At 31.3% G+C, this 27,180-nt stretch overlaps 12 protein-coding genes across 12 annotated transcripts, besides 1 other annotated feature; 5 read left to right on the top strand and 7 right to left on the bottom strand.

Annotated features, from left to right (window-relative positions):
• Positions 1-110: 110 nt before the first annotated feature.
• On the bottom strand, positions 111-919 carry TVAGG3_0184830 (armadillo (ARM) repeat-containing protein family; the record flags this gene model as incomplete). Its single annotated transcript, XM_001327210.2, has 1 exon — positions 192-905. The coding sequence occupies one exon, from the start codon at positions 903-905 to the stop codon at positions 192-194; it is 714 nt and encodes a 237-aa protein (XP_001327245.1).
• Positions 920-1,445: 526 nt separating this feature from the next.
• On the bottom strand, positions 1,446-2,078 carry TVAGG3_0184820 (phosphoprotein phosphatase protein; the record flags this gene model as incomplete). The annotated part of the gene is made up of 1 exon (XM_001327209.1): positions 1,446-2,078. The coding sequence occupies one exon, from the start codon at positions 2,076-2,078 to the stop codon at positions 1,446-1,448; it is 633 nt and encodes a 210-aa protein (XP_001327244.1).
• Positions 2,079-2,933: 855 nt separating this feature from the next.
• On the top strand, positions 2,934-5,218 carry TVAGG3_0184810 (immunoglobulins domain-containing protein; the record flags this gene model as incomplete). Its single annotated transcript, XM_001327208.1, has 1 exon — positions 2,939-5,140. One exon carries the CDS (start codon positions 2,939-2,941, stop codon positions 5,138-5,140), a length of 2,202 nt encoding a protein of 733 aa, XP_001327243.1.
• A 212-nt stretch (positions 5,219-5,430) lies between these two features.
• TVAGG3_0184800 (heat shock protein binding) lies at positions 5,431-6,724 on the top strand (the record flags this gene model as incomplete). The annotated part of the gene is made up of 1 exon (XM_001327207.1): positions 5,576-6,682. The coding sequence occupies one exon, from the start codon at positions 5,576-5,578 to the stop codon at positions 6,680-6,682; it is 1,107 nt and encodes a 368-aa protein (XP_001327242.1).
• Positions 6,725-7,108: 384 nt separating this feature from the next.
• TVAGG3_0184790 (structural constituent of ribosome) lies at positions 7,109-7,342 on the top strand (the record flags this gene model as incomplete). Its single annotated transcript, XM_051225772.1, has 1 exon — positions 7,109-7,342. One exon carries the CDS (start codon positions 7,109-7,111, stop codon positions 7,340-7,342), a length of 234 nt encoding a protein of 77 aa, XP_051110758.1.
• Positions 7,343-7,533: 191 nt separating this feature from the next.
• Positions 7,534-8,283, bottom strand: TVAGG3_0184780 (tetraspanin family; the record flags this gene model as incomplete). The annotated part of the gene is made up of 1 exon (XM_001327206.2): positions 7,606-8,259. One exon carries the CDS (start codon positions 8,257-8,259, stop codon positions 7,606-7,608), a length of 654 nt encoding a protein of 217 aa, XP_001327241.1.
• Positions 8,284-11,628: 3,345 nt separating this feature from the next.
• Positions 11,629-11,812: a mobile genetic element.
• Positions 11,813-12,760: 948 nt separating this feature from the next.
• TVAGG3_0184760 (uncharacterized protein) lies at positions 12,761-13,532 on the bottom strand (the record flags this gene model as incomplete). The annotated part of the gene is made up of 1 exon (XM_001327205.1): positions 12,839-13,486. One exon carries the CDS (start codon positions 13,484-13,486, stop codon positions 12,839-12,841), a length of 648 nt encoding a protein of 215 aa, XP_001327240.1.
• Positions 13,533-14,196: 664 nt separating this feature from the next.
• On the top strand, positions 14,197-14,925 carry TVAGG3_0184750 (cysteine-type peptidase protein; the record flags this gene model as incomplete). The annotated part of the gene is made up of 1 exon (XM_001327204.1): positions 14,197-14,925. One exon carries the CDS (start codon positions 14,197-14,199, stop codon positions 14,923-14,925), a length of 729 nt encoding a protein of 242 aa, XP_001327239.1.
• Positions 14,926-15,141: 216 nt separating this feature from the next.
• Positions 15,142-17,311, bottom strand: TVAGG3_0184740 (uncharacterized protein; the record flags this gene model as incomplete). The annotated part of the gene is made up of 1 exon (XM_001327203.2): positions 15,271-17,187. The coding sequence occupies one exon, from the start codon at positions 17,185-17,187 to the stop codon at positions 15,271-15,273; it is 1,917 nt and encodes a 638-aa protein (XP_001327238.2).
• Positions 17,312-19,270: 1,959 nt separating this feature from the next.
• TVAGG3_0184730 (photoreceptor cell morphogenesis protein family) lies at positions 19,271-19,912 on the bottom strand (the record flags this gene model as incomplete). The annotated part of the gene is made up of 1 exon (XM_001327201.1): positions 19,271-19,912. One exon carries the CDS (start codon positions 19,910-19,912, stop codon positions 19,271-19,273), a length of 642 nt encoding a protein of 213 aa, XP_001327236.1.
• A 372-nt stretch (positions 19,913-20,284) lies between these two features.
• On the bottom strand, positions 20,285-21,283 carry TVAGG3_0184720 (phosphoprotein phosphatase protein; the record flags this gene model as incomplete). Its single annotated transcript, XM_001327200.1, has 1 exon — positions 20,285-21,283. One exon carries the CDS (start codon positions 21,281-21,283, stop codon positions 20,285-20,287), a length of 999 nt encoding a protein of 332 aa, XP_001327235.1.
• Positions 21,284-24,788: 3,505 nt separating this feature from the next.
• On the top strand, positions 24,789-25,951 carry TVAGG3_0184710 (uncharacterized protein; the record flags this gene model as incomplete). The annotated part of the gene is made up of 1 exon (XM_001314412.2): positions 24,789-25,951. A coding segment is annotated over one exon (1,163 nt), but the record flags the coding sequence as incomplete, so codon positions are not given.
• Between the last annotated feature and the right edge of the window lie 1,229 nt (positions 25,952-27,180).

The following is a 27,180-nucleotide window of genomic DNA, read 5'->3' as shown; positions in this document are numbered from 1 at the left end:
CAAAACACAAAGTACAAAGGCTCATTAAACATATTCATTATAAATTTGAATAATTAAAAGTATTCGATTCGGTGATCAAAAGTTGTGGAAAATGTTTGTTTCCTTTTGAGTTAAGCTGTGGATTTAAATTAGGCCAAAAGTAAGATCAGAATATAAAAAATTTATAAAGTAATATGATAAAAAGAAAGTTTTTATTGTTCTTCACCAAAATTAATAACTTCATCAGAAACAGGGGCCGATTCTGTAGCCGGTTGTGCACTTGTCTGAGCAAATGAAAATCCGGTCGGCGCAGAAGCCATTTTATCAAGTAATGACTTTGAAGCTAATTGTAATGACTTTTGCGGAGCAGAAACTAAACCTTGGATTGTTGACTTAGCTGGATGAATCTTTTCGAAACCAAAATGTTCAGCGCAAAGTTCAAGACCACGGCATGCGCGAGCCTTAACTTTCCAGTCTTGATCATTAAGAGCTTCAATGAGCTCATCAATGCTTGTTTCAACCATATTATTTACGAAAGTATTTTCTTCTGCTTGTGTTGGTTTAGCATTTCCTGATGTTGTCTTGATGAATTTCTTTGCTGGAGTTAAGTGTACGAACTTCTTGGTTGTTTTTTGCTTTTGAACAACTGGGGCTTTAGATGTTGGTTGAGGAGCTTCATCAAGAAGTGAAACACTTGTTACTTGAGCAGGCTCATTGCTTGTTGGTGTGAACACTTCAACGATCTTATTACCAAAATTGTCAAAAGCTTCCTTGATTTTTTCATTTGTAGATTTTTCTGGTTGTGGAGGCATTTGTGGTTGGTATGTAGCTGCGCCATATGTTGATTGATTATATTGTGGTTGTGCCCTCGGTTGATTTGTGTTGTTTGGAACTGAGCTAAAGCCACTGCTCTTTAAAAAGTTCATTCTGCTTGGCAAAGCGATTAAAAATTGAGTGCTTAAAACTGTCACTTCATCATTATTGATTTATGATAATTTCTTTTTATAATATTTTGTGAACGAATAAATTTAAAATCCTCAATTCAAATGTCGCTTATTTCAATATCAATTTTTCGAACACAAATATTACGGATTTATTTTCTTGTAATAATTCAATAACTAAGAAGTTCCATCGTTTTTTGTCACTTTTCATTTTATTTAACTTCTGATCATTCATATGAAAGAATAACTTCTGTAGTTGATTTAAGAATTTCATAAATCTCTCAAACTAAAAGTGACAAAATTTAGCTTATCTATCTAATAAACAAAAAACCTGAGGGAAAAAACCTGTTTAATAACTTCATATTACTAAATGAGGAAGCTTATGAAACATATGAAAAGGGTTTACGAAAAGAGTTTAAAAATCTTGTTATTTCGATGGAATTGAATTTATTAAATAGATCATGAGGAAATATTGAATTACTTAAATAAAATAAGTATAATTAATATATAAATACAAACAAACATTTATTGAGCTGCATTATATAAGTACTGTCTAATATCATCAGCTTCTACGCCGTCAATAAGAAGAGGGAGGAGATACTCAAGAAGCTCATCGTCATTGAGATCCCCAACCCATGTAGTAACTTCCACGCCGTTTTCTGGTTGTAGATTATAGCACTGTGGAGAGTTATCAACAATAACCATTCCAGCTAAATCCCTCTTGAATATTGTTAAGTCTTTAACGAGCATTCCGTCAATTAATCTGCAATGGTATCGGGAGAGAATTCTATTTACTGGAAATTCTGGGAAAATTTTCTGGACGACTGGAATAGCATATTCTGGCATTGATGCTGTGAATATATATGTATCGTATAGCGTAACAATTGTTCTCAGGAACTGATCAAGTCCTGGTCTCTTCTGAACATAAATTGTATAAACAACGCCATTATACTGAACTGGAACTTCACAGTCGTACCATTCTGGCTTTTGAAAACCTGAATGGACAAGAGTTTCATCAAGATCAAGAATTAATGTTTTTCTCTTTTGCTGTGCTTTCATTTGAGCAGCTTGGAGGAGTGTTTGTGTAACAAGTGTTGATTCCAAACCTGTTGGAGCATGGCTGATGATCTTTCTTTCTATTACATCAAGGGCGGACATTTTCGATTATTATGAAACACGTTATATTTCGTGAAAAAATTTTCAGAAGTGTTCGTTATAAATTGCGTCGGCTAAAAATTTTTATCCAGCTTAAATAAAATTTTAGGTTTTAAATAATCACTTAATTAAGAATTTAATGAAGGCAGTAAATTTTTAAACAGTTGATGTTAGATTTTGTGAGGCGAAGTAAATTATGTTCATTCAAAAAGTTGACAGCAAACGTTCTCTTTTCCAATAACTAAATATATGAATCAACAAAATATTTTAATGTGATTTCATTTAAATTAACAGCTTTTGAGATAAGATTGAGTCAAGCAAAAAATGAGCTCTGAAACATATAGATAACATAGTTTCGTGGAGGATTCACAATCATATAAAATATACGTTTAGTATTTCTTAAATTGTCCTTTTCCTGATTGTCAAATTCACTGTAGTTTCAATGAATATACATATCAAAGCCAATAAAATTGCAAAAATTAGTGACGCAAAATTTTGATAAAAAAAATATTTTACAGCTTTGTCAATTTTTATCGCGTCGTATAAAATGATTACATTTCTCTAACAAATGCATTTATTTTTTATTTGGAAAATTCTCAAAAGTGTCAATTCAATTAATATAGATAAATGAAATCAGAGCGTTAAAAACTGGATACTATTATTTTAAATGTTTCTTATTGCATTTAGCGGTTCATTTTTCTATTATTCCATTTTTACAATATTTTGGCAATATTCTAATATTTATCTAATTTTCCAATGAATAATATCATGCATAATGTTATTATTCGTTTCAAATTTAATTATTAGATAAATTTGCATATATCCATAAATTTTCCGCCTTTTTATTTGAATTCCTACTATCAATGATCATCTTCTTTTTATTCTTCTTTTTTAACCTGTCACTCAGCAATAAGAGTAATAATAAAAAAAGAAGAATTGATTCGTTGAATGCTCTTGAAAACTCGGCGAATTTTAATGATGACTTTGTGGATGATGCTGACAATAATGCGAATGATTACGAAAATGACGATGACGATCAAGTAACTATTCCAGATAATCATGCAAAATTACAAAAACATTCATCCAAAATCGAAATCGTGAAAGATGAAGGTGATGGTGTTGAATTGGATTTAGAAAAGCATCGTAAAAAGCATCAAAAGAAAGAAAATGATACTTTGGAGAAAGAAGATGACGAAAAATCAAAAGTAGAAGAAAACGAAAATAACAAAAAAGAAAAATCTGCAGAAAAAGTAGAAGAAAATGAAGAAAAATTGCCAGTTAAAAAGACTAGGAAATCCAAAAAGAAAAAAGAAGAGCCTGAAACTGAAGAAGAACCAGATTCAAAAGAAACGACTTCATACAAAGGAACAAAATCTACAAAAAAATCAAAGAAAAAAGTACATAAAGAAGAGGATGACGATGAATCAGAAAAAACTACAACAATTAAACATAAAAAATCCAAAAAGAAATCAAAACATACAGAAATAACGTCTGATGAAGAGGTAGAAGTTGAAGAACCAGTTCATAAAAAGAAAAAGAAAACTACAAAGAAAAATTCAAAAAATGATGAAAAAGTCGAAGAGGAGCCAGAAGAAACCCAACCTAAGAAGAAAAAGAGGACTTCAAAGACAAAAAAGAATGAAACTACAGAAAAATCTAAGGAGAATGAAGATGATATTAAATCCAAAGAATTAGAAGAAATCCAAAAGAAAAAAGAGGAAGAAGAACTCAAAAAGAAACAAGAAGAGGAAGAATTAGAAAAAAAGAAAAAAGAGCAGGAAGAATTAGAAAAGAAGAAGAAAGAAGAGGAAGAACTTGAGAAAAAAAAGAAAGAAGAGGAAGAACTAAAAAAGAAACAAGAAGAGGAAGAACTAGAAAAAAAGAAGAAAGAAGAGGAAGAAATTAAAAAGAAAAAAGCCGAGGAAGAAAAATTAAAGTTGGAAATAGAAAAAAATAAAACAATAACACAAGAGAATAATGATAAGATACCTAAAAATAGCACAGATTTAAATATTACAAATAATGAAACCCAAATCAATGAAACTACCCAAACACAGCTTACCCAGGATAATTCAAATCAAACAGTCTCAATAAATGTAACAAATTTTGAATCAAATCTTACAGTTTCAAATGAAACCAATGTAAATCAGACTTTAGAAGCCAACATAACAAATACAAACCAAACATTAGATAATAGTTCAGTTATCGATATAAATTCATCTAAAATAAATGACTCGTCAAATAATTCTTCCATTTCGGATCAAAATATAACTTCCAACTCCATAAATGCATCAGATATTAATCAAACATCCATAAATAACACAATAGATAACACAACTCAGGTGATTTCGAATATCACAGATATTAATTCAACAAATATCAATATATCAGATGTAAATTTAACAGCAATCAATCAAACAAGTACTAATGTAACATCAAATATTACTGAAATTAATATAATAAGTACCCCAGAAATGACTATAGAAATTACACCTGAAATGACTCCTTATATGACGCCTGAAATGACATATGAGATAACTCCAATGGAAACTCCTTATGAAACTCCGTTCGAAACTCCTTTTGAAACCCCAAATGAAACTCCAATGCCAACTCCTTATCCAACAAGCACTCCTTTACCTACACCTGTTCCAACACCCGCTCCAACTCCAATTCCTCGATCTTACCCATTAGTCACTCGAATTGTCCCATCGTCAGCTTCAATTTCAGGTGGCAAAAAAGTGACAATTTATACTGATTGGAGAGTTCCAGATGATGCAGCTATTTATTTCGGAAATTCAACTGCAAATTGTTCATACCTTGGAGAACAGTTAGTTTGTACAGTTCCTCCTTCCAAAGTTGACGGATTTGTCCAAATCAAAGTCGGAACTAAGAAGAGCACAGCTCTTTTCAGATACACATTTGAAGATAATGACCAAGCAAAGATTCCTGTTGTAGATATTGTTAGATTAGTTGCATCTTGCGTAATAATGTTGCTAATGTGCATTTATCTTTGCATACATTGCATTCCAAGCGCAACCCGTGATACAGGGCTGTATGGCCAGTAATTTAATTTAGTTTATGTTACTTATGTTTATTTATAAAACTTTACGAATAAATTTGTTTATATAGATCTTACATATTCTAATTGTTCAGGATAAAACTCTCTTCAGCAGTCATTAACCATTACTTAGGGGTATAATTCCATTCTTTCGATGAATTTGCTAAAGAAATACTGCTGAATATATTTAAAAAGAAAATGTTTATGATAAATATATATATAAAATTTCATAGATCTTGAATAATATGAAAAATATATTGGAAATCCTTCCAAAAACCAATGATGTAGGTTATGAAATAGTTTATGACATAATTTATATAATATTTTCTATTATATAAATTCCAAAAAAAATTGAAATTTCACATTTTATCTTAAAAAGATACATTTTTTCTAGAATTTTTCTTTTTTTAGAATTTTTTTTTACACGACCATTATTTTTTCGATGCTTACAATCAGTCATTCAGGACTTCCTTCTTCATTTCTTCGATTCCTTACTAAACCAAAAGTTAACTGGCAATCAAAAGATATGTATGAGCGTCTTGGTGTGAAAAATGATGCTTCTATTGACGAAATCAAGAAAAAATATCACGAGTTAGTTCGTGCATACCATCCAGATATGCTTCAGAACGAAAAAGACAAGGAAGAGGGCCAGAAAATCCTTGCAGCAGTTAACGAAGCTTACGACACACTCAAAGATGAAAACAAAAGACAAGAATATGATGCCTCTCGTCTTAGCGGCGGGCCATTTGGCGGCTTCAAAGGCTTTGGTGGCCAAGGTGGATTCAGAGGCGGTCCAGTTCATTTCCAGCAACGAAAAATACATCAAACTCGAGTTAATCTTACTTTTGCTGAAAGTATATACGGCGTAGAGCGCGAAATCAATATTGATGTTGATGAGCCATGCCACAAGTGTCACGGCAATTGCACAAACGACGGAAAGCCTCCAATGACTTGCCCATTATGTAATGGACAAGGGATGATGATTCAAGGTTTCATTCCTCTTCCATGTCCACAGTGCGGTGGCCGCGGCTTCATTGTTACGAATCCATGCTCAAATTGCCATGGCCAAGGAACAACTTCGAAACCAACGAAAATTAAAATACCAATTCCACCGGGAGTTCAACATGGAAACGTCATCAACTTTAATACAAATCTCGGGCCAATCATGGTCATGTGTATGGTTGACGAAGATCCTCTTCTGAAGAGAGATGGAATGGATTTGCACATTACTGTTCCAATTTCAGTCAAAACAGCATTACTCGGTGGATCGATACGCATACCAACACTTAATGGTATTGTAGAAAAACGAATTCTCCCTGGAACTCAACCATACGATATAGAAAGACTTCCTGGCGCTGGAATTGCCAAACAAGGCGATTTATACATTCACTACAAGGTAATAATACCTCGCGTTTTGTCTGGCTCTGATCGCAAGAAGATACAAGATCTCACAGAGAAATACATGAAAAATACTAATGATAACTGGAATTCTTATCTCGAGGAGTACGCGCGCAGAATGAATTTCGATAAGAAACACCAAAAGAAATAAAATACTGTCTTTGTTTTAATATCTTCTCTGTAAACTATCCTATTTTAAATTCATTACGAAAATTATACCTAACTTAGCTGTTCCATTGCTTTATGCCCAACATTTTATATATATATGTGGTAAAAATTTAGCAAAATGAATCTCCAAAGTGAAAATAAAGCCAAAAGTTTGCTAATGATTAAATAGAGGAATTATGCGTCAATGGATACATTTTGTTTCGTTTTGTTTTTCAATCTTGGATTTTCGAACAATTTCTTTATTAACTACAAAAAAAGGGGCTCACAGAATGTCTTTAGACATGCAACAAGATGCCTTTTTGCAAGCAAATACCTTAGGTATAGTAACCCAGCTCCGTCATTTACACTTCGCACTTTTAACATTGGAGATATTGTAGATAGCAAAATTAATTGAACTTTCCAATAAAACATGCTGAACTACATCTGCCATGATGCTATGGACATAGTTTTGAATGTTTCTCAACATGCAATTGGTATCCTTGGGAATTATAGTGCTGACAACCACATTGCTCCTAAGATAATCTACATATGCACAGAATGCTTTTTTCAATTAAAGAGAAAGAACAATTTCTTTGCTCATTGCCAATCAAATCTTAAAACTCATGAAGAAACAAAGAAGACCACTACAAATAACCAAACCTAAGCGTTTTCTAGCACAGATATATGCTGCACATACTGTTACACCAGAAATTATCCAAACATTAAAAAATGCACAGTTCCGAGTTAACTCATAATAGCTTTCATTGATGTTAGAAATGTAAGTTAAACACATATATGAGTATATTCTATCAAAATAAACTAATTTTTTTTAAATATATCCGAAAATTTCGGATCCAACTCACGAAAAAACCTAAAAATAACAACAAAGTAAAGAAGTTGAAACGTTTAGAATAATAATAAATCAGTTTAAACGTATGTGATGCCTTCCTTCTGTGTGGAATCTGGATCTTCGTAGCAGAAAGCGTACCAGACGGCGTAGATGAAGAGGATGAGCTGGAAGACAATAACAATGATACCAGCAATCATAGCGCGCTTCTTGTTAGCGTTGATCTTATCAACAACCAACTGTCTGCATGTTGTTGTGTTCTCATAGGATGGCTGGAAGCCGCATTCAGCTGAGTTGTTAGCATATGGCTTATCGTAACCGCAGCACTTGCCAGCCTTTTCAATCTTCTTAACACCATCCTTAACACTATCATTAACACCAGATTCAGCCCAATAGTCACCAGCTTCCTTATCAACATTCTTTGTGTACTTGATAGCAACAGCAACAAAGATAATTTCAGCAATGATAACAATGATGTAGAAGATAGCGTAGGAAACACGGCAGCACTTGACGGAACCGAAGCAGATGAGGGAGAAACCAATAAGGCAACCTAAGATAACAACACCTAAGACAGCGAAGAGGAAGTATGTAGTCTTTGAAAATGCTTTGATTTGGTCGATGTTGATGCTTTTGATTGCGCTTCTGCAGACAAAGGCAACGATAGCAATGATAACAAGAACTACAAGGTTAACAATACCAATAATGGTACGAGCCATGCATGAACAGCAGGTCATTTTTATAAATGTGTGACGGTTTTTGCCGTCAAATAGAAGTTCACCGAATATAGAAATTTTTGTTTTTCATAAAATCTTAAAAATAGATTATGAACAAAACCATGTTATTATTTTAATTTTTTTTATTCTTCAGAGGAAAATTTTCTTTTTGATAATCTTCCATTTTTTATTTCCATGATAATTTAATAACTATTACTTGGTTTCCAACGGCCAAATTTTTTTTAATTGACCGATTGTTAAGGTTTTTGAATTCTTGAATCGATAATTTGATTCAATTCATTCAAAACACAAGGTACTTGAGATCCGATTTTTTTACGAATATTGATAATTTATACTATTAAATAAATATATAAATTGATATCATGAAAAAAGTTTATAAAGGTTATCGTAAATTATCAAAAAAATTGCACAATTTCATCTATCAAATAAGTGTAAATACAAATTATAAAAAATCTCAAAATTTTTTTAATAAACTTTCAAATTTTGGATAAAATCAAGAGAACTCATAGAATTCTTCGTGCAAAGTATAGAATTAGTATTATACTTGATAGCTTTATAAAGTTAAACTATAAAATTGATTTATGTGTGAGTACATAATTTCAATTTATCGTCAAAAAGAAATTTACATGAGAGTTTCTAAACTGGGAGCAGGATCCTTTCTTGTTGATTCACATTCCTCCCGATTCAATCTCTTCTCTTTGAAAATGAAAATACCAAGCTAAATTTCGAATTGCTTTCTAATTGATTATTGCAATTTACATATATTCAAATAACCATGTAGACTGGAAAGAAATTAGCAAGGTTAACCAATTCCTCATACTATTAAGTCTACTGTGTATTTAGAGTTTAATTTTTTTTTTAATTTTTTATAAATACTCGTATGTATTATGTCTACTAGAACTATACTTTTGTTTTAGTAAAGTAATCGTAGATCATACTCTGAAAACTTAATAAATAAAATTAAATTTTTCTCATAAATATTTGATCAACTGAGTTTGACAAATACTGTACACATTTATATCAATTAAGGGTTTCGTTTTGCGAAAAAAACGTACAATACGCAATTTCGCTAAAAAAACATTTAGCTAGCAATTTCGACCTTTGACTCCACTCAAGACGTCACTTTTTTAATTTTGCGGTATCATATTTTTGGAAAATCTTTATGAATATTATATTAAAAGTCTCTTTAATATCTATATTTCATATTTTTATCGATTTTTAAAGTTTTTGCGAAAAGTATTCAATTATTTTTGCTATTTGGTCGGGTAAATGTCAGATTTGCGACATTTTCTGATATGATATTCAGATTCTACGTTGATAATAATGCTTATAGAACCCTCTTGCTATTGTGTCAAAATTGCGAAACCGATAGCAAAAATATCTCGCAATAGCAAAATTGAGATATTGAGTGAATTATGCATTATAGAGATTAAAAATCTGATTTGTGAAAACATCTCATCAGTTTCTAGCTAATTCAAAAAGCTTTACTATCTTATTCGATTAAAATGAAAAGGGAATAGTTTCATTATGCTTTAAATGACAACCTTATAATATAATCATAGTTTTCGCTCAATATGCAGCTTTTTTTTCCGAAATCTATGGTCAATATCCTAAATACTGATTGCTTTGCATTCATATCTCTTACATTTTCTATACCCACATCACTATTCATTGCTATTCCTATCTTTTTCATTTTTGTTTGTTTCTCATAATTTCTCAAAAAACATGATAACTTGATATTTGTAAATATCATACTTTATAACGTAAATAAGAACTTGACCTATTAAGAAAAGCAGTAATGAAAAGAAAATCTGAAATTCATAAAAATTACAAGTTTCTGATGACAATTAGCTTAATTAAACCAGGTACAAGATTATATAATTGTATTTTCTATCCAATTATCCATATAATATCTTATCCAGAAAAAATAACTTGATCAATACCAAATGATTTTTTAACTAGTAAATAAAGTATTTTCTTTACACACACATTGTATATCATAGTTTTTTTTTTTTGGTTTCGCAAAACATCCAAAAACAAATATGCTATAAAAGTGACAATTTTAGCAAAACGAAACCCTTATATCAATTTTTATATTTATATTGGCTTTTCATAATCAAGATGTAAATGTACCGTCGATCAAAAATTCCAAGGAATTATTTTTTGTCCAAGGAATGCTATCAAAACATGATCGGCAGAGCGGCAAAAAATAAGCGGAATATACTTAACTAACTGTTTATGATTTTATCTATTTCAAGTATCTACAATAATCCAAAGTAGTAAAAAATTGATATGAATTATTCTTATTTTTTGAGATTTTTGCCAGCAATTTGAATAGTGCCGATCATGTTTTGATAGCATTCCTTGGACAAAAAATAATTCCTTGGACCTTTTTATATGTGATATTCATTTTTTTTAACAGAGAATGAAAAACTCTATTTGAAAATGGAAATGGAAGTAAGAATAAATATCTTTTTATCATAACTTTGATAAATATCAATGTAAGAGATAAGGAGAAGAAAAATTCTATGAATGTTTTATTATTATATAAATGTATCATTTCAAATTTGAATCATATAACAAAAATTAGAAATCTATTTGTATCACTTGGGCTTCTTTGACTTTCGAACAAGTGGATTGGTCCAGGAATCTCGTTGTTTCTTAATACCTCAAGTGTCATTTTCTCCAATAGTTCCTTTTAGATCAAAGTCATTACTATTTGTTTGATACTGAATTCCATCATAAACAATGTGTTTTTGTCACTTTAATGTATCTTCAATTTCATACTGATATTTAGCAAAATCCAATTTTTCTATTAACGTTTCATAATCAGAAAACAAACTTGCTCCCAGAGCAAATCTATCGCCTTTAACAAATCTTGCTGCTACATATATAGGAGGATTGAATACCAGTTTGTTTCTTTTGCTTTCCAGCAAAATTTATCCAAACATTATATGTTGTTCTCTTATATCCAGTTTTTTTGAATCAAACCTGAACTTTGGCCATCTATTTGGATAATCACCATGCATCACAGCCAATTTGCTGTTATACCATGGCAGCGTTTTGGCCCACTCTATGAAATCAAATATTGGTTTATTAGTACTTCTCACAGCACCTTTGTTGTATATAGGGAAGTGGGATTTGACACTTTACAAAAAGGGACGGAGTTTACATGTCAAAATCCGGTTTACATGTTAAATATTAAACTATTTAAATTAATGAATTTAAAAGCATGCTACTCTAATATCCACTTAGGATTAAAGTGTGAGAGGCATATAGACATACTATATACCTCTCACCCTTCAATTCCGACGAGAAAGTTCGAAAACTCGGTCGCAATCAGATGTAATTGCGATCGAGTTTTCGAACTTTCTCGAGGGAATAGGAGCCTACAAAGCACTGATTATGTATCAGTGCCTGATAGGCTCCTATTCCCTCTCTAATTGGGAGAAAATTTGCTTGCATAAGTCAACATGCAAGCAAATTTTCTCCCATTTAAAGTTGGAATTGGAGGGTGAGAGACATATTGACATACTATATACCTCTCACCATTCAATTCCTATTTTTTCACGTACAATCTTACTCATATCTGCATAATTTTATTTGATATTTTTTGACGCTTTACAATTGTAAAAAATGTAAAGTGTCAAATACCATATCTATGTATATTAGACCTTCATTAGAAGAGTTTGCCTTTGGACAATATTTGAAGACGTAGATAAACTATCCTTTGCAATCTGTACTTGGAGCATGAACTGGATGAAGTTTTAACAAGCTGATTGTAGGTTATAATAAAAGATAAATTGTATAAAAATAGAAGAATTCTGAAACTCAGGAAATATTTTTTTTTGTGAATGGTTAGATAACAATTGCTTAGATCGAAGAGCATAAATATAAATAAAACTGAAGGAAGAAAGCAGCATAGAAAATAATTTCTGAAATATGATATAATCATTTCAAGAGGAATACTGATAGATGAGGATTGATCTAAAGAAATTTGGTATCTGTAACATCAAGTTTTTTATATCCAATAGAAGGAATTTTCTAATAGGAAAACAAATTGGAAACATAAATGATGAATTTAAGAAGTTACTCATTCTAAGAGTATCATAAATGTTAAATTATGATTCTTTTAATCTGGTAAGGTATAGTGTATTCCATCCATATATTTAGTGACTATTGATGGAATTCTTTTTTGTAGAGCATTCTATATTTGCTCTTTTGTTCTTATTATTGCAACTATTTCATGTTCACATATATATACTACAACATAAAGTATCTAACATATTTTAATTACTTGCCTAGATATCAATTCTATAAGATACAAAAAGAGCAAGAAAATAGAATTTGGATTTCTTCAAATTACGAATAGTTCAGACATTCTATTTACACTCGATGTATTTTTTTATTTAACATTACATTCATCAAGAGATTTTCGTTATTGGTAAAATCATGGCCATACATTTTAAAATTATATTCTAGTAAAAATAATTTTTTAATTTATAAAATAAAAAAAATATTTTAGATGAGTAAGATTTGAGAATCTATGAATTAGGTTGGTTGCATCATTGCGTGAATGTTAACGAAGGTTTGCTTTGCTGATGTGTCCGATAATACTCACGTCATCATCATCTACATCAATATTCAGTCTATCATCGACTATGTCATTACCTTCTATGCTTCCAATGAGCTCAATTTTGTTGAGTGCGATGCAAGGTGGTTCATCATAGCAAGTTTCGTCTTGGATAATCCTTGCATACTTAGCAGTGTATGACTGTGAGAATGTATACGTTTTCTCTTTGCAATTTCTCATTTCGTAGTCTTTCTCAACTTTATGAATTGTATTCCAAGTAACGTTGTCATTAGAAATCTGGAATGACCAGCTAAATAAGCAACATTCGCAACAGTATCCTGTGTCTTCGCAGCAGCAACCTGAATAACAGCATCCTGCTCTTAAATAATAACCATCAAGCTTCATCATTCTGGATTTAACGCCAAGAATTAACCATGGGTGATCTGATACAGATTTGCCGCAATTTGAACACCAATCATATTTTTTATCCATTTGATCAAAAGCGTATTCTGGTTTCGTCATTTGCTTGGATCCATTTATATACTGCCTCGATGAGCCACTAACATAATATTCTACATTTTGATAACGATATACCTGCTTAAGTATCGAATTCCCGTCATTCCTGATATTTTCGGCAATTAAGAAATTCAACATTCTCTAAAATAACTTGTCAAAACTCTCAATCTTAACTTCTTATGACTACTAAATCATTACCAGCAATGATTAGAGCAGAGAACCGAGGTAATTTAGGATTTCACATTTTATTCTTAAATTTTAATCAATTAATATGCCAAATTTAAATATTTAATGCATTGACATTGATGTATCCAAATTCATCAATAATAACAAATTGATCGTAAACAATATTAAGGCAATAAAACTATTTTATGGCTTCAACTTTAATGTAATTGTTTTGAAATCATTGTCAACATAGTAGCCCAAGGCATCTTGAAGAATTATAAAAAGAATAATACAGGATGAATTAAAATTGACCCATTGATAAAGATTTTGTATACTGTAGTTGACCAAAAACCTGATTTTAATCAACTTCCTTCTGAAATATCTTCCATTGATAGCCTCAGAAATTTAATTTGTATACCTCATTGAAATCCACAATAAAACGGCAGACATATTCAAAGTGTTTATTTTGAATTCAATGCCTTAATCTAATTCTTTCAATCAAAAAATTTACGGCATGTAAAAAGGTTTTAATCCGAAACTTTTAAATTTTTACACCAACATAGTAATTAATTTAACATAAAAGTTGCAATTATCAATTGTGTGTTCTTATGAAAAGCGCGCTTATTTCAATATTTTGAAAGCCCTATGAAAAAATCGCCATAACCGGTTATTTAAAATTTTTCATGATTGCATTGCAGAACATCAAGAAAATAGGTACTGACATAACAAATATTGCTGTTAGCTCTTTATCAAACAATTTAATTAACGTGGCCTTCATTGTTATCAATCAATATCTTGGGACAAGATTATCTTTAGGAGATGCACCAATGAATGATGCAATAAATATTGCAACATGCTTTAGTAAATTTGGATATACTGTCTATTTTATGGTAGATCCTAAGTGTTCAAATTTCATATCAAAATTTAATTATTTGATTCAGAATACTACAAACGATCTTGTATTTTATTATATTGGACACGGAGTTATTGATAATGAACTAAATAGTAATGCATTTTTATTCAAAGATAAAAATTGTGATCGTTACACATTATCAAGTTCTATTAGCCTTGCCCAAAGAAATGATCTAAGGTTAGTGTTTATTTCAGACTGCTGCTATGCTGGCTCAATAATAGATTTAGACAATGGATTTCATATTAACAGCAATATCGTTACAATTTCATCTACAAATGGTAGACAAAAAGCAAGACAAATTGTAGCCAATAGGAAAGAACAAGGATTATTTACATATTTTCTAATTGATGCCTTAACCAACGAACCTTCTCTCACTATCAAAGGCTGCCAACAACTTTTACGTCCAAAACTAAAGAGTTTCTCACAAACAATAACTATACATTCATCAAAACGAAATTATTTGAAGCAACCGATAATTCATCAGAGACAAACAAGGTAATTATTAAGATACTGACTGATATCATATTGAGTATATTATGTTTATGTATTTTGTTGATTAAAACATTTTTTGAAAAATTTCTCATTTTTTGAATCCAAAAATAGTGATAAATCAAATCAATACATCATGTACTATACATGATAAAGGAGATCGTTATTGATACAACGTACTGTATACCATGGCTTGCTTCAAATTTCATTGAAAAGAATAGCAAAAGTCATTTCATGATTTCAGATTAAATTTTGTTATTGTTATAACTTCATCACACATAATGCACCAGTATATGGTAAAGAAAATATTATGTATATTTTATATTTTAGTTTATTATACGTTAACAAAGACAATTTATTGATGGGATATGTTTGAATAAGCGCTTGAAACATCGAGATCTCTCTTTGACTTTCCGTTAGACATCTGAGATGCCATTTGTTGAATAATCTTTATATCAGACGAACGATCTAAAAGTTTCGGTGCGCGGATTGTCAACCGACCAGTTGCAAAGAATGATGATTCTGCAACTGCTTTAGATGGTTCTTCACGGACTATCTTTTCTTTTTCTGATTTTGACAATTTCGGAGATTTTGGTGAAGAAGTTATCTTCTTCATTGTATTTCTAGTTTCTGAAGATATCTTTGCAACTACCTTTGCCTTCTTTTGAGCTTCAATTTGTGCTTTGTAATCTTCTTCGAATTTTGTAAGAATATAGTTGTATTTCTTTTCTGTAACTGAGTGTCTTGTTGCAAAATCTCTCTTAAGTTTGTTGTCCTGATCGTAATATTTTTGTTGAATCTTTTTCATCGCTGCTTTTGATTCTTTTTCTTCTAGAATAACAGCCTGGTCATTGATATTCTGAGCTTCGGCGAAATGGCGAAGTTCAAGAGCTCTTTTTGCCCTACATTTAAGGTCAAGTAATTTTTTCGAAGGTTTTGCGATCTTTAGGAGTTCATCCTGGTTGTTAAACTTCTCATCTAACGCAGCAACCTGTTCGGAATACTCCTTGGCCTCTTGTTGAAAAACCGAGTCCCTTTCTTCTTCAATTTGTTTCTTCTTTTTCTGATATTCTTCCTCAATCTTCTGAGTCTCTGAATTGATATTGTTAATTCTCTCTTCAATTTTGGCTTCTGGAGAAGGAATTTCGTAAATTTCGAAAGAATCTAAAACTTTCGTAATATACTCGGCTTCTGCTATCCAAAGTAAGCTCGAACATGTATTGAGATATTGACGGAGTTTTAATCTGAGTTCGGGAGTGTTGTCTTGTAAAGAAATTTTTCCATTGAGCAAAGATCTGATTACATCTGATTCTGGTGGGTCCATGACTATTTGATTCAGTCTTCCAAATAGTTCCGGGGCATCACTAATATTTTCTTCTTTGTTGTATTCTTCTTCTTCGCCGTTTTGTTTTTCGATTTCGTTTTCTTCGGCAAATGGTGTTGGAAGATCTTCATCAGTCATTGCATTGATTTCTATTGTAACTGGATTTTCATTGAGGATCTCCTTCATGAGCTCAGAGCTACGACTTGCCTCTCCAAGTTGCATTCCAAAGCTTCCACTCCTTGGTCTGCGCTTTAAAGGTGCTGCTTGTGGAGCAGGCTCCTCTGTAATTTTTTCTAACGATGGCTCATTGGAAGATCCGAGTTTAACGTGGAAATTATCTTGCGAAGCTGAAAAGAGTGAAGATTGATTTTCATCTGTATAAGATAATCTGCGATTTAATGCAGCTTGAGATGCTGCACGGGCAAGAGGAATTAAGTCATCCGGTGGTTCGTATCCCATTTCTTTCCATCTCGACATGTTTTTCGATTTTAATTCCTTAATGAATTGTATCTGAGGATCATCTTCGTCGCCAGGCTGATCTTGCTCGTCGAGTGTTTGAAGAGGCAGTGGTGCGACTTCTTCAATAACGGGCACAAAATCATCCAACGAATCAGATCCTTTAGGTATGATTTGTCCGTGCAATGATACGAATGATGGTTGACGAACAGATAAGCCAATTTGACTGTCTTCAGATTCGGATTTTCCATCAAAGACAATTATCGGATCTGATTCGCCACTTGCCTTCTTAAAGTCTTCGTTAACAATTTCTCCGCCTTTCGTGACAAGTGTACCAGTTAACGAAGTCATTGATTCTGTTCTCGGTCCGAGACCACCTGAGATATCGCTAGATTGGGATTTCTTACTGTTTGAAGGCTTTAGTCTCTCGTCAATCTCTGTGTCAGGATGATTGGCAAGAAGCTCTGCTAATGGGTTGTCGCTTATGTCCATTTTTATCCCCTCGATTTTTTATCGTCAGGAATTTCTGATTAATTTTCTTAAATTGAGAAAACACATAGAATTTATTGAATCATATTATGAATGATTTCATTCATTATTTTTTTCAGAAATTGAAGTTGGCAAAATCTTAGTTTTATTTTCATACTGCTTGAAGAAATAATATGATCGTCAAATCAGTGCTTGTTGAAGAAGAATCATTTGATTTTGATCATAGAATTAAGTAATCAAGCCTGGTTTGCAGAAAATATTTATTGGTCTCAGTAACTATATTGATGATTACAAAGCTGAACAGGATCTATAGCATCAAAAGATAAAAGTGACAGCCTTCATATGGGATTTCATATAGGAGACTCGTTATACAAAAAACTCGGCCCTTGTCGTGTTATAACATATTATATTGTTGTTTGGGCATTGTCATCAACTGTATTTGTCCTATTTAACACAGATGGAAATCAAATCTCTTCTTCGGTCACGTTTGAGCCTACAAAATCTAACGAAATCAGCCGTTTTGTGTTCAACCATCCTATGATTCCAATGCTATCCCATGGATATAAGCTATCATATTGCTTTGTTCAACCAGAAATCAATTTATTTAATTCATTTTCTTTTAAATTTGAAGTATTATCAAGTGCTTCTGGCTTGATATATAAAAACACATCATATATTAAAGAGTTGAACTTCAACACACTTAAATTTTATTCATCTTCATTTTATCAAGAAACACATTCATATTTGGAACCTAACAGTTTTACATCCTTTGCGTTTTCAACTCCTCTTAATGGTTTGTCCTCAGTTATTGTATTCATTTCTCCAATTTCTTTCCTGATTTGGATAAATATATATATTCATAAGATTTTTCATACACTATCAATATTGATCATGACGTTTTATATGATTAAACTCACAAATGCATTTAAAAATCCAAGACAATCTCAAGATAAAATAGTTATTTTGTTATTTTTCACAGGAATATTGCATATTGATCCATTTCAAATGGTTACATATTTCAATTATTATATTCCTCGAATGGTGTCTTCCTTTTACACCTCAATTTTTTATGGATTTCTTTCTTATTATCTTCATTGCATGTTGAGAGAGCGACTAAATTCAAAAATTTATCCAGTTATTGATTACAAGCTTGCAATCATATACTCTTTATCAATCATAATTTCAAAATTCAGTTTGAATATCCTTTATTCAAAATATTTCTCGGATTTATATATATATTCTCTTACAACATTCATTGCATTATGTTCAATACCATTACTGACATCATTATTTTGCTTAAGAAAGATTCCAAAAGAAACAAATGATACAAATCGTTCAAACAAATATCTTCTATGGCAAGTTATATCAATTTTTCTAGTATTTATTACATTACAGCTGTTGAAAACTCATTTTTATGAAAATAATTTAATTATGATTTTATCTGTTTGGCTGACAACATTGGCATGCGGATGGGCCTTCTTAAAGAGGGTTAAAAGTGAAGACTCATATCAATATCTCAATTTATACGCTCAAGAGAGAGAAATGATACATGAAAGAATTCTTGATAAATTGAAAGATCTTCCAAATGATGCATTGGATAAAAACGCATTTAGTGCTATTCTAAAAAGTGATTCTATCGGATCAAAGTCAAATTCAGTTAAAAATTACAAAAGTTTAATTGAATCTTCTTCAACATTCACATAATCAATCTAAATTGGAAAGGCTCAATATACACAGCTTCTCAATTTATGGGATAATTTAAGTGCTTCTATCTCATCATCTAAAAAGATCTATCGGTGACTTCCTATAGCAATATATGCCCATATGGACTAATGCATATATAATTGTACTGAATGAAAACAAATCTATATATGTGAAGGCAAAAGGATTTACCAAAATGAATTGAAGTCGGATGCCACAATTTTCAGTATTTAAAAGTATACTTTTTATCTATGATAGAATTGATATTTTTTCTGAACAAACATTATAATAGCATGTATGGGTCTTAAATGATATTTCTTTGAGATTAGAGATTGTAAGATACATTTTATGTTTTATATGTAAATAACAAAAAGAATAATAAAAATTAATGACCTCTGCAAACCCAGTCAGAATCGAAGTGTCCGAGCCTCTCTAGCTTGTCAGTATCTTTAAAAGTGCATTGACAACAAAAAGCACAAAATCCTGGAGAAGGAACAAGTCGTGAGTCTACCTTATTCGGGTAGTTATTTCTGAGGAATAAATAATCGACATTAGATGCCCATTTTCGGTCTGGAAAACGTAATACAATGTGATCACAGTTAATGCACTGCAAGTTCTTACAAAAGTGAGGTTCTAATGGAGAAATGGTAATGCCTGGTAGTAAACTAGGAGGTCCAATAAAAATATCTGCGCAATGTTTAGATGCATCCGTAGATTTTACTGGTGAGCGTGGTGATGGACTTAGTCCAACATGATTATATGAATCGATCTGAAATTGACCTTCTTTGTTTTCATCAGTTATATTTTCCTTATCAAGATCTGTACTATGTATTAATTCTTCTATAAAATTCATATCTTCTGAGTCTAGGTTAATACCGCCATCCGAAACTTGATCTTTGATTGAATCAACGAGATTGACATTTTTTGATTTATTTTTATTGGGCGATCGTTTTGGTTTATGCCGTTTCACAACTATTTCATCATTCTCAATATCTTTGAGGAATTCATTCAAATCTTCTTCTTCCATATATCGAAGAAAAAGACTTTTAAAATTTTGATGTAAAGAAAAAATCTTTTTATGCAGCCTATCGAAAACTGCGCAATTCATTTTTTACATGAAAGCCAAGCCTCAGTTATTATTTGCATAAGAAACTACTACATTCAAGCTTATATTTGAGTCTATTACTTATTCAAATTCATCACAGTCAATGAAGTATGAAAAGAGCCGATCCACTATAGTAATATTTAAAATATTTCATAAAATATAAGGGTTTTCTATGATAAAAACAATACCACTCTATAATTTATTAAAATATAAACTCTATTGTATATACAGCGTTATATGAATGACTCTGGTCATGCCATCGACATTATAATAACCAATCAATATTCATGTCTTCTAGCATAAAGCATCATAAAGGTCTTCTAGAGATTCGTTTCCTCGATCAGTTTCGATTTCATCATCAGAAGATGTGCAATCGAATTTTTCTATCGAAATCAAGCCCTTTTTGTTAATAATTGCAACAGCTGCTATGTTGTTTTGTTCACAATAATTTGTTGCCGAAAAAACTGTAAGGCAAACTGTCTTACCGTTATCATCAACAAGCGATGCCATGAATCCTTCTTGACATGCTTCATGCGCACGAATAATTGAAGTAAGATTATTTTTTGTCAGAAATTGCTGGGTCTTGCTCAAAGAATACTTTTCGCCCAGTCCTCTTTCTGAAGGTGCAGTGAGTTGCCCTGATTCAAGTTTGCGAGGATCGCCCCAAACGAGATCTGTAACCACTATTGATGAACTGCAATCAACGATTTGGAATCTATCGATTTTGCGGATGTCATCAAGAGTATTTATGTGCGACGAAATTCCTCCATGAACGGCAAAAATACCGTTTGGCAAAATGGCAGCTAACGGTAGGTAAGGGAAAGTCTCGTTAATAGCTTCGAAAATGGCGCTTCCTTCTGTATTTCCAAGCCTATTAATACATTCATCATAGAATCCATAGAATTTGTTTATCCCAATAAACTCATGGTTGCCACGGAGTAGTGTAACAAAGTCTGGATATAAAACTTTTAAGCACATGAGGTAAAGAATTGTTTCTATTGATGTATGACCTCTATCTATGTAATCTCCCAAAAATAAATACTTGAGCTTATTTGATGGGTTTCCATACTTTCTAATAATGAAGTTAAGATCTTGAAAGCTACCATGAAGATCTCCAACAACAATATATTTTCCTTTAAGATCTTCTATTAAAGAAGATTCAATTTCTAATTCTCGCTTGAAAGCAGTGCATAAGAATTCAACATCACTTAGGTTAGGTAGTGAAACTAAATGCGGTTGCAATATTTCTTCCAAATTTAACCTAATATCCTTTACACGGTCGAATGGACTCATTATTGTAACCAATGACAGTGGCTGAAAATTTTCTGAATTTATATCGTGCACAATTTATATAATAACAATTCAAGGTCATTGTGATTATTAATTTTTACTTAAAAGAGAGTGAAATATTTGTGAAGAATGAAAAAAGTAGGTTCACAAAAATATAAAAATTATTATCTGAAAAGTAGGGTGATAGAAGCTTTCAATTTAAAAATGAAAGAAATAACTAAAGGAAATAATATACAAAATCATTCATTAAACGATTTTTATATACCATTATCTTTTATCGTCAAATAATTTGTGAACCCGATCCCGGATTTTAAATCCTATTCAATTATATCTTTCATTAATAGTATCATTTATTTATACAGAACTTTCAGAAATAGGATAGTTTGTCATAGCTCTCAATGATTAGTTGGATTTTAACGGAACTGCTTACAACTGAAACGCTACATTTTTGAAATTGAAAAAGTGGAACATTTTTTTTTCAAAAAAATATAAAGGTAGTCTCACGAGAAAACTGACGGTAAAAATTCGATGAAACCAGGTGCATTGTATAGTACACATATGTGGTAAATAAATGTCGATTAGCTTTGTAAAAAATATCCCACAGTTTTTGAGATCTTGAAAACGGCCATTCAAAAAGTCGAAAATTTTTCCGAGATGTTAATGGGCAAGACAGTTTTTCGACAAATAAATCGTAAAAATGGGAATTAAAATAAGGCGTTATATTACATATATGGTAAAGGATATGGATGTGAAGAGCGTTAGTAGAATGGAAAGACTTTGAAATTTTAAAAAATTTATCTGGACTAAAAAATTATTTGATTATAAAAAACATATTATATATCAATTGCTATATAGAACTATCATAACAGATTTTGGAAAAGCCGCAAATCCCCAAGCTGGAGAATTCATTAAATACTAATTATTCAGCTTTTTATTGGAAAGGAAGGTAGTGTAGTGGTTGCAAACACTATGCTCTTTTTGAATCTAAAAGGCAACTGTTCAAATCATAACATCTTTGTTTTTTTTTCTTATTCTGCCATTATTGTTTTTCCTTGTTATGATTCAAATTAAAAATATTTTAGTAAAGGTATTTTGGACATCATTTTTTCACATTGTCTCAATGCAAATGTTTGAAAATTTTGTAGGCAATATGACAACTCTTTCAACATTTGTTCTCTTTTATTAACTCAAACAGATTTAGGATCTAATTTCATGCCTTCGAAGACATTTAAACCATCTTCAACATAATTTATTGACAAATTGATAACAATTACTCATGAATGTCGTAGATTTAATATCCTGTCACTCAGCAACAAATTCGGGTTCAATAACAAAGCTCAGTAAAAACTTTACAGAAATTCTCCAATTTATTTTAGTGTCTTTTTGCGTCATTACGGCTGCATTTTCTTCTGCATCTGAACGCTGTGTTTGGAAGAAGACGAAATACAGAAACTTTCAACACAAGTAACCAGATTTTCTTGTCTTTCATGTTAAAATGCTTCATCTCGCTAGGTATACGTCATTTATTGGATGGATTGTTAGCTTTGTGTCCAAATAGCAAAAAAAAGTATTAATTTAAATTTCGCATTTTGCATAAGTATACGCTTTAATTTATATCAAAACAGATTTAGATAGCTTAAAACAATATAGTTTACTCATAAATACATCTTGATAATTCACTTCTTCAATTTTCATAATCTTATATCCTGACCTATATCCTCTTATAAACCATATTTCTACTGAGATCTTCTTAAAGCATCTTTTTATCCCTATCTACGCCTCGAAACCAATTTAAGTTCCTTAATTTTTTTGAAAAAAAATTAAAACTCCCTTATCAAACATCATGCTCATTTTTACGAATTTCATTTTTCCTTTAAGTTTAAAATATACGCTTTTTAGCATGTTTATAATACATTTTCAATTTACATTTACATTTTTATTTTTGAATTGTTTGTTTATATTTCCGTTTGAACAATAATATTTATTGAAAATTGTGAGAGAAACGGATATAATAAAAAACACCATACAACAAAATTCACTTTTTTTCATACTTACGCGGATCACTCCTTTTCGGCCCAATATGCCGGAAATGATAAAACTCTCAGATCTAGTTGCTAAGATCCAAACTCTCGACTCTCAAATCTACTTCCTCAGATCTTGTTGCTAAGATCCAAACTCTCGACTCTCAAATCTACTTCCTCAGATCTTGTTGCTAACATCCAAACTCTCGACTCTCAAATCTACTTCCTCAGATCTTGTTGCTAAGATCCAAACTCTCGACTCTCAAATCTACTTCCTCAGATCTTGTTGCTAAGATCGATCTATTATACTCAATTTTACTTAAGCAATATAGATCACCTTTATTATGATTCTCTTTATCTGTACTTGTTTAAAATTAAATTACATCATAAAGATCTAATTACAAATTATTTAGAATTTTGAAATAAAACCAGTATTTTATCAAATGCTTTGAGATTAATGCATTCAAACTTAAAAAAAAAGATATATTCAGATCAATTTCAATATTATTGATTTTTTACTGTAAAAACTATGTCTACATAGATCTCAAACAATTTTATTAGATACTCTTTTCCCAATTTTTTTTCAAAATCTCTTTTTACATATCAAAAATTGTATTTTTCAATTTCATTTTTATTTTTTCCATATTTTTTTTGGAATTTGGATATGCGTCCAAAGTAGTTATGTCATTAGAAAAATATTAGATATCTGAAGAGAAAATGATAACTTAGAGAGTTTTAAAGATTTTATTTTCGAATACAAATATAGACCTCAGAGGAATACATTCTAAATAAATTTGTATCTGAGGGTGAATAAATAAGAACAAAATTTAAAGGGTTAGCATAAATAATGTAGAAATTAAGATTGGAATTTAAATTTAATACAAAATTAAAGGGAATGAATTTGCGATTAGTAGGGTATGGCAAAGGGATTGGGAAACATTGGTTACACATGAAAATTATCAGATGTAAGAATTTGGTGCAGATATTTTAAAAATGAGATCTGAATTTTGTTGTATGGTGTTTTTTTATTATATCCGTTTCTCTCACAATTTTCAATAAATATTATTGTTCAAACGGAAATATAAACAAACAATTCAAAAATAAAAATGTAAATGTAAATTGAAAATGTATTATAAACATGCTAAAAAGCGTATATTTTAAACTTAAAGGAAAAATGAAATTCGTAAAAATGAGCATGATGTTTGATAAGGGAGTTTTAATTTTTTTTTCAAAAAAATTAAGGAACTTAAATTGGTTTCGAGGCGTAGATAGGGATAAAAAGATGCTTTAAGAAGATCTCAGTAGAAATATGGTTTATAAGAGGATATAGGTCAGGATATAAGATTATGAAAATTGAAGAAGTGAATTATCAAGATGTATTTATGAGTAAACTATATTGTTTTAAGCTATCTAAATCTGTTTTGATATAAAACGAAAAAGAAATGCTTTAAGTGTTCGGCCACTTAATCATTTTCCCACAAATCATTATGAACAGTGAGAAGATAGAAATTAATTTATCATGTGTAGATATTGCCACATTTAAGAAGCTTGAAAAGCTTATTAAAGAAAAACTTCCTGGTGTTATTTATAATAATATCGCAGATTATCAAACAAGTCCCAATCAATCAAAACTATTACAAGAGAATACTATTAAATCAATGATTGCAGCTTCCAAAAACCGTGCTCTAAGCTATCAAAGATCTCTGCAAATGAAAAAAATCAATGAACAAAGAAAAATACAAGATGGAACTGCAGACGAATTAGAACAAGAAGCAGAAAAGGCAGATCTTGAAACTCTCAATGACAATGAAGATGATTCTGATGATCAAGATGAAGATGAAACAAATGGTGATGAATCCTTGAGTTTAAGCGAAATATTATTAGATGATTATACCCCATTATTTAAGTACCCTCCGTTTGCAGATAAATTAACGTGTGTTATCATTAATAACATGTTATATAATTTAAATTTTCCAAACTCAAAGAGCCGACGATACTATGCGGAGACACTTCAATTTGCCTTTATGTTGTATTGCAAACAACCCTCAGAATATTTGTTGGCAAGACAGAAACTTATGTTGCCATCAAAAGCAACTCTATTTCGAGTCTTTGGTAAAGATATTGCAGCATGGAAGGAACTTTTGCTTTCAAAATCATCTTCACTCCCAGTATTCCTCAGATTCAGGGAATTATATCCATATACAGATGAGGAATTACGTGAACAATGCCATTTTTGCATTGGAATAGATGCAATCACAGGCAAATTATGGAAGAAGTCCGGCCATGACGATCAAATCGAGGACTTATTTGCATTATATTTGATGCCATTAGATTGCAAAGGTCCATCAATATGTTTGCATATAATACAACATACAAATGGTCTTGCATCTGGAATTATGAGTGAAATCTTGGATTACATTGCTACAGTTCAGAAAACACTGAATGTTCCAGTTTTTACAACTGATGGTGACAAATCTTACGATTTTGTTTATCAGATATTCTTTCACCATTGGTACAGCCTAGTTACTGGCTTTGATGGATTAGTAGAAGTCCTTAAAAGTGCAAAATTCCAAGATCTTAAGATTATCTTCATCGCGGACGTCGTTCATATAGGCAAAAACCTCAGAACGTTATTAATTTTCCCCAATAAGTTAATCTTTTTGCAACCTTATGATCCAACGCTGCACGTCGATATTACAAAAATTAGATTATTTTCCAAACTTGGAGATGCAATTAACAACTGTGATAAGTCTACCACACTCAATGACAAATATCCTGTAACAATCTTTAACGTTCAAACCGTCAAGGATATGCTAGATAATAATTGCTACACTGAAGCAACTTGGCTCCTTCCACTTGCACTTTGGTTTGAGGGAGTCCGAAATACCATATTACCAGTTGAAGCAAGATTGTCAATGTTCAAACTTGCTTTTTTCATCTTGCATTTCTTTCTCAGATTGCAAGATGTGGTCGGAGTCACTGATAGACTTCCTAATATAGAGACACCAGATCATCGTCTCAAATTCAAAGGTTATCTTTTTGCCAGAAGAATGCATCTTCTGAAAATGGCGACATCTCTTCTCACTCTTTATGGATTTTTAGAGGAATTCCCGAATATAAATTTTCAACATCTCACAACCCTTCCGGTTGAACATTTATTTGCCTTATTCCGAAAATTTGCGCATTCAAAAAAAGAAGTTAAAGATTTGATGAGTGCGGGAGCGCATTTGGTAATGAACCAAACCTACCGTGAACAAAATTTTGATCGTCTTGTGTCAGAATGCAGACTTGATAATTCAGGAGCAAATATGGCAAATGTCGAGGAGATGCCAGAAGATATTAAGTCCCAATATATATTCACAGATGAAGATATTGCCAGTATTACGACCGATCTTATGTATTTAGTTGGTTGGCACGAAGATCAGGTATTTTCAGTTTGGGGAAGATTAATAAAATACAATCACACACAACCATTAAGTGTTTTTGAACCTTACAGCAAAGATTTTCCGCGTAATGGAGTGGAAATTTTAAGACAAAAACTGGATCAAATTATTGAAATAAAAGCTCCAGTTCCTTTTTCAGAAAATAGGGGCTATTGCCCATCTCAAGCATACGAAACACAGTTACAAAAAGTGCCGATGGCCAAAACACCTCTTTATGAGAATTTCAATGACATACTACAATTCGCAAACTCAAATTCCTCTTCTTCTACAGAAAACTCTACAACTACAGATTCTACATCTCAAGGAATTCAATCTCAAAATTCAAATTTTCCAAATGAAAATTTGGAAAATTCCCAAAATGCAGAATCAACTGATGATTTTCAATCATTAATAACGCCAATACAAGAAGATCATTTTCCTTCTGCCAACGAACTAA

The sequence above is a fragment of the Trichomonas vaginalis genome, chromosome IV, assembly GCF_026262505.1.
Source record: "Trichomonas vaginalis G3 chromosome IV, whole genome shotgun sequence".
Lineage (NCBI taxonomy): Eukaryota > Parabasalia > Trichomonadida > Trichomonadidae > Trichomonas > Trichomonas vaginalis.
The sequence above is the reverse complement of the archived record's forward strand: the minus strand, read 5'-3'. Positions and strand labels throughout refer to the sequence as shown.